Here is a 6,696-nt window from a genome sequence, read left to right on the forward strand (position 1 = left end):
GATTGGCTCACTAATGTTGTTCTTGTAAAGAAAGCCAGTGGTAAATGGAGGGTCTTGCATCGACTTCACAGATCTCAAAAAAGTGTGCCCTAAAGACAGCTACCCGCTACCCAGGATTGACAATCTGGTGAATAGCACATCTGAACATAAGTTGTATAGCTTCTTAGATGAATTCTCAAGGTATCATCAAATCCTCATGGACGAAGAAGACCAAGAGAAGACTTCATTCATGGTTGATTCAGCCATATAGTGCTATAGGGTGATGGCATTCGGGTTGAAAAATGCTGGGGCGACATATCAGAGGCTCATCAACAAAGTCTTAGCCGATTTAATAGGGAAGAACATCGAGGCCTATGTGGACGACATGGTTGTAAAGAGTAAGAACGTAGAGCAACACATATCCGACTTGGAGGAGGTGTTCGTCACCCTACGAAAATATAAGATAAAGCTCAACCCAAAGAAGTGTGTATTCGGCATAACTTCGGGAAAATTTCTGAGTTTCATGATCACTCATCAGGGAGTTGAGGCCAACCCCGATAAGATTCAGGCTTTGGCAGTAATGGAATCACCAAGGACCAAGAAAGAAGTTCAAAAGTTGACAGGCAGGGTAACTGCCTTAAATAGGTTCATGTCCCAAGTAGCAGATAGGTGCTTCCCCTTCTTAAAAGCCCTCAAAGGTAATCATTGCTTTAAATGGAATGAGGAGTGCGAGAAGGCTTTTCAGGAACTCAAGTAGACATTGGAATCTCCTCTTATCCTCATCAAACCCGAGCCCAGGGATACTCTATATTTATACTTAGCCGTGTCTCAGAATGTAGTAAGTGGTGTCTTGGTGAAAGAGGTTAACAGGGCCCAGCAACCCATTTATTACGTAAGCAAAGTCCTGCTTGATGCAGAAACAAGATACACTTTGGTAGAACAGCTTGCCCTTGCACTGATAGTGGCAGCACGAAAGCTTTGGCAATATTTTCAATCAAATCCTATTGTAGTGCTCACCAATCAGCCTCTAAAACACATTCTTCAGAAACCAGATGTCTCAGGAAGATTACTGAAGTGGGCAATTGAACTCGGAGAATTTGACATAGAGTTCAAGCCTTGTCATCTATCAAAGCTCAGGCCTTAGCTGACTTCATTGCAGAACTCACTCCAAGGCCTCGGGGGCCAGATGGTAGCTCGAGATCTTCCACAGGCATGAGGTAAATTTTCGTAGATGGAGCATCAAACTCCTCGGGCTCGGGTGCAAGGGTCATAATCATAAGCCCGCACATGCTCATAGACATTCAATGTGCACTCAGGTTCGAATTTAAGGCAACCAATAATGAAGTAGAGTACGAGGCCGTCATCATAGCCATGGAACTTGCCATCAATCTCAAGCTTGAAAACATCAAAATTTACAGTGATTCCCAGTTGGTGGTGTGACAAATTGAAGGGATGTTCGATAGGAAGGACGAGAAGATGAGCTTATACTGCTTGAAAGTACATGATCTCCGGAGAAAGTTCAAGAGTTGTGAAATTGTGAAAATTACTCGGGTTGAGAATTGCAAAGCCGATGTCTTGTCAAGATTGGTGTTCATGGGGATAGATGGGCTTGACAGGACAGTCCACGTTAGAATTGTACGTAGGCGCCATGGATATTGATAATGAGCCATCGTGGATGGACCCAATAGTGGACTTCATAAAGCATGGCAATCTTTCAGAAGATTCTCGAGCAGTAAGAAGCATCCGGTCCAAAGCTCCAAGGTATTTCATGATTGAAGGAGTTTTATTTCACAGGAGTCTCATACTTCCATACACCAGATGCCTTAAGCCTTCCGAATCATTCCAGGCCCTAGAAGAAGTTCATGAAGGAATATGTGGGAACCATCAAGGAGCTCGGGCATTAGCCTTCAAGCTCATAAGGTATGGATATTATTGGCCTACCATGAAGAAAGACGCCCAGGAATATGTCAAGAAGTGTGACAAGTGCCAGAGATTCGGCAATATCATCCACTCTCCCGCAGAGGACCTCACTAGCATTAGTTGCACGACACCGTTTGAGCAGTGGGAAATTGACATCCTTGGTCCCTTTCCAATAACTTGGGGGCAATTGAAGTTTGTGGTTGTGGCTGTAGAGTATTTCACTAAGTGGGTGGAGGCCGAGCCTTTAGTAACAATTTTAGAGCCTAAGTTGAGAACTTTCATTTGGAGTCCATCATATGCAGGTTCGGGATACCAAAAGTCCTCATAACGGATAATGGCAGGCTGTTTGACAATGCACAATTTAAAAACTTTTGTTCCAACCTAGGGGTTGATTACCATTTGACATCGATTTCCCATCCTCAAAGTAATGGTCTTGCCGAAGTGACCAATTGGATTATATTGCAAGACCTCCGTACAAGGATCAGAGATGCAAGAGGTTCTTGATCTGACGAGTTACCTTTCATACTTTGGACATATAGAACGTCCCACAGAACCGCTACGAGGGAAACCCCCTTCATGTTGGCTTTCGGTATTGAGGCCACCATCCATGTTGAAGTCAGGTTGCCCAGCCAAAGAAGGCTTGAGCCCGAAGGTGTAGGACGCACCACTGAACACCTCGACCTTTTAGAAGAAGTTCGTGATCATGCAGCTTTAAGAATGGCCTCTTACCAAGATAAAACAGCAAAGTATTTCAATAAAAAAGTGAGGACGTGGAGATTTAGAGCTGGAGATCTTATGTTAAGAAGGGCCAAAGCAGCAGGTCATGCTCCGGGCAAGCTAGGACCAGTCTGGGAAGGACCCTTCGATGTCATACGACAGCTTCAAGGAGGTGCATATAGTTTAAGGGATACATCAGGAAGACCACTTCCAAGACCATGGATGCCGAGGATTTAAAAATATATTACAAGTAACTTGTTCTTCCAGTTTTCAGTAGTCAGACCTGCGTGTCAAGGTTCACGCAAGCAACTAAAGCCTTGCCCCGCGCAAGCAATTCAAACCTTGGCCCGAGCAAGCAATCCAAAAGCCTTGCTCTGAGCAAGCACTCTAAAAGCCTTACCCCGTGCAAGCAACTCAAGCCTTGCCTCGCGCAAGCAACTCAAGCCTTGCCCCGCGCAAGCAACTGAAGTCTTGCCCTGAGCAAACAATCAAAAAACCTTGCCCCGCGCAAGCAATCGAAAAGCCTTGTCCCTGAGAAAACACATAGAAATTGTTATCAAGGAAAACAATACAAGTAAAATTCCTGAGCACACAGTGCCCGATCAATGATGTGATGAATCTTATAAAAAGGCCCATCCTTGTCCTCGAGAATCACGCTATAGGTCGAGACAATTTCATTGTCATTTAGTCCTCGAGACAATTTCCAGTTTACCCGTTTATCTGAAACTGGTAAACTTCTACGGATTAAGTCATCGCGATTTTTAAGCAGTTTTCCAGTTTATCTCAGGCGTCGAGATCTTGATTTATCCATGACGTCGAGATATCAATTTATCTTAGGCGTCGAGATGTTAATTTATCTATGACGTCGAGATATTAATTTATCTTTATCTATGACGTCGAGATATTAATTTATCTTAGGCGTAGAGATGTTAATTTATCTATGACGTTGAGATATCAAGTCATCTTAGGCATCGAGCTATTTAATTTATCTAGGACGTCCAGATATCAAGTCATCTTAGGCGTCGAGCCGTTTAATTCATCTTAGGCGTCAAGTCATGGATTCTCTTAAAGTCGAGCTAGGTTACATCACTTAGTTTAGTCTTCAAACGAACTTAAAGCTCGAGCAAACATAATCAAAATAACATAGTAAGAAGCGCAAGTTAAGCTTGGGAAGAATACATTGATTTCAAAAATAATCAATCAGTACAAGTAAAGAGCCAAGAGTATTAAAAAACAAAAAGAAAACAGAAACTAGTCTATGTCCTCGGCTCGTTCTCTCGAGGCTTGGCTTCCTTGCTCTTTCGCCACATCCTCACCATCAACATCGACCTCCTGGTCGTCGATGGTTTCCATAGACTCCGAAAGCTCGAGGTCTTCAGCAACCTCTGGGATGTTCTTCAAATCCTCGGGCTTTGCATCAAGCTTTGAGCGCAAAAATACCCGAGCCTCTTTCAAAGCATGAAAGTTGGCGTACTCTCCCTTCAGCCCATTGAACGCATCAGGTGTTTTGAAGTCCTCAACTGCGATACCCCGAGCTTCGGTCAGACGAGCTTCGAAATCCTTCTTCAAATGCTCTATCTCGAGCTTTAACTCCTCGGCCTCCTCCTTGGCCATCCCAGCTTCCTCCCGTGCCTTCTGTAGATCGTTCTTGGCATCATCACATTCCTTCTGAAGAAGGTAGCACTCAGCCTCCATATCAACAATCCACTTCTCGCGTGCCTGAGCAGAACTCTCGAGCTCAGCAGTTCTTTGGGCCTCATCTTTCCCCTTCAAAGAAAGACCTCGGGAAATACTCAGAGTCTGCAATATATAAAATCCAAGTGTTAGATCAAGTCATAGAAATCCATAAATTACACTAAGTAAAATGAGCGAGCTTACCTTCAGCGTAAGGGATTCAAGAGCTTTCATGCCCTCGTCGAAGCCGAGGTCCTTTCGATATTTGTCCATGATGCTCAACACCAGTGAACACCAATCAGGATCTCGATTTTGAAAAGAAGGCACAGAAAAAACCTCATCCTCGAGGTCAACAACCTCGGGAGTACTCCTTGATCGAGGATGGGACTGATGAGTGGCAATCGGAGCTTCGTGCTCATGAATGATCAGGGATTGTCCTCGGGCAGATGTCTAGCCAGGACCACTCCTAACAGTCTCAGGCCCTGAATCTCGAGGCCTCTTTTTCCCCTTTTCTGACCTGGGGCTCGGACTTGAGGGGCCCTTGACTTCTTGGTCACGGCCTGTTAAAGAGCTGAAGGATTGAAAGCCATCCCTGAAAAGACAAGTAATTGGCGTGAGCATAATTAACAAAGACAGGTCAACGAGAAAAAGGCGAAAGTACGATCCCTACCCTCAGCACCTTTCACATCTGCGAGATCGAGAATATCATCCCCCAAAATGTCATCTATATCATAAACAAGAGGCTCGAGGTTCTCTAACATCACCCTATCCCTTTCTAAAGACTCGAAATAGGCCTGCCCTTCACAAAACCTGGTCGTGTTGGGCAAAACCCACCTAGGCCTAAATGGAAAGTCAGAATCCTAAGGTATGACATAAAACCACTTTTCTTTCCACCCGTTTAATGAACTTGGCATCCTCGATATCCTGAAACCTCCTCAAGATGAAAGATAGGCAGAACATGTGTATTGAGACAGCTGTTTCAAATCGAAGACCATTCTACAAAGTTCGATGTATGGGTCAATACCTAAGTACGTACAGGCTATAAAAAAGTAAGTAATCATTCTCCATTCATTTGGCACGAGCTAACCAGGGCTCATGTTGTGCTCGACCAGTAAGGCCACAAAGAATGGGTGTAGGGGCCATCTAAATCCACCTTTTAGCTAGTCTCTAAAAACTACAAACTCTCCATCTCGAGCAATAGCCATCCTCACCCCTGGCATTCTAATATCACACTTAGGCATGAGCCCATGCTCCCTAACCGTCGATATCACTAGATGCTCCTTAAATTTACGGAGAAAGTCGGGGTACCTAAGGGGAGTCGGGATCTTGTGCCCGAGGATGTACATTAATGGGCACGGCCATGGGTATGATTGAGCGCTCCTTGTCCTCGGGGGTACTCCTCGAGGAAGAGGACGAAGACTCACTACTACTATTAGACATCCTGACCTAGGCAAAAAAGTGTCTATAGAATAACTCAAGGTCTTGAGGTCATACCTTAAAGTCGACGCCTAAAAAACCCACCAAAGTTCTGATCTCGACGATCAGCGAGAGAAGTTTACTGAGAGTGAAAAGTGAACAAGGTATTATAGGCAACAGAAGAGGGTATCCCAAAGGTCACTACCCCGATCGTCAGATCTGGCCACGTGTCCTACATCCAGCCCATAACGCTTTTTACCGCTTTTTCTTATTTAGGGCTTACCTCAGTACACGTCAGCCCTTGCGAACACTGTCTTCAAGAACTCCCTCGAGCTTACACACCCGAGCTCTTTTCCTTCTGGCTTATTTTGCACCATATCCTCGAAAAGGCTCGAGAATAGGTACACGGGGGCCAGTAATACTGACAATTCCTTCATATCCCGACCACTTTCATCCCCAATCATTTGTGAAGGCGTCTTACGATTTTCGATCATTAGTGCTCGGGATGTATTGGGTCCTCGAGATACATGTGCCCGACCTTTATAACTTTCAAAGATTGCAAGATGTCCTCGGGAATAATAGCTCGGGAAAATCCCCTTGAAGGCCTCAACTTCCACGTTCCTCGTACTAAGGAAAGTGTCTATCCCCTGCGAACTCTTATTTGACAAAAATACTTCAAACCACATCTCATAAGTCTAAGAGAGTCCTCTTAACAATTGGTCTTCTAATCATAGTAGGATCCAAACACTGCTTTCTCATGGGACTCTATCGGATAAGGATACCCATATAGTTAAATCCTACTAGCAAAGCACCATACACCTCTATAAATACAGAACATTGAGCCATTATTCAGGTGCGTTTTCATTATTCTCCAGTTTATAACCTCACGTATATAATTCCCTTTCTAACTTAAGTATCGGAGGGGCGACGAGAACATACCTCGTTATCTTTGTTTCAGGTACCGGAATACTACGATCGTGCTCAATCAAA

The 6,696-nt window shown here is 44.4% G+C and overlaps 1 protein-coding gene across 3 annotated transcripts; it reads right to left on the bottom strand.

Annotated features, from left to right (window-relative positions):
• Positions 1–3,776: 3,776 nt before the first annotated feature.
• On the bottom strand, positions 3,777–6,696 carry LOC111375029. 3 transcript variants are annotated; one of them, XM_022997822.1, is made up of 3 exons: positions 6,646–6,696; positions 4,495–4,882; positions 3,777–4,416 (listed from the first exon to the last, which is right to left on the bottom strand). In XM_022997822.1, the coding sequence occupies exons 2-3, from the start codon at positions 4,561–4,563 to the stop codon at positions 3,868–3,870; spliced, it is 618 nt and encodes a 205-aa protein (XP_022853590.1). In that variant the 5' UTR covers positions 4,564–4,882; positions 6,646–6,696; the 3' UTR covers positions 3,777–3,867. The 3 variants fall into 3 exon arrangements, with proteins under 3 accessions (XP_022853590.1, XP_022853588.1, XP_022853587.1); XM_022997820.1 differs by having other exon boundaries at positions 4,961–6,690; XM_022997819.1 differs by having other exon boundaries at positions 4,495–6,690.

The sequence above is a fragment of the Olea europaea genome, unplaced genomic scaffold (genome assembly GCF_002742605.1).
Source record: "Olea europaea var. sylvestris unplaced genomic scaffold, O_europaea_v1 scaffold1328, whole genome shotgun sequence".
In the NCBI taxonomy this organism is placed as follows: domain Eukaryota; kingdom Viridiplantae; phylum Streptophyta; class Magnoliopsida; order Lamiales; family Oleaceae; genus Olea; species Olea europaea.

Coding starts and splice junctions, on each gene's coding strand:
- LOC111375029 (XM_022997822.1), bottom strand. CDS start 4,563: ATGGACAAATATCGAAAGGACCTCGGCTTCGACGAGGGCATGAAAGCT. Junction 4,417..4,494: donor TTGAATCCCTTACGCTGAAG/GTAAGCTCGCTC, acceptor TATATATTGCAG/ACTCTGAGTATTTCCCGAGG.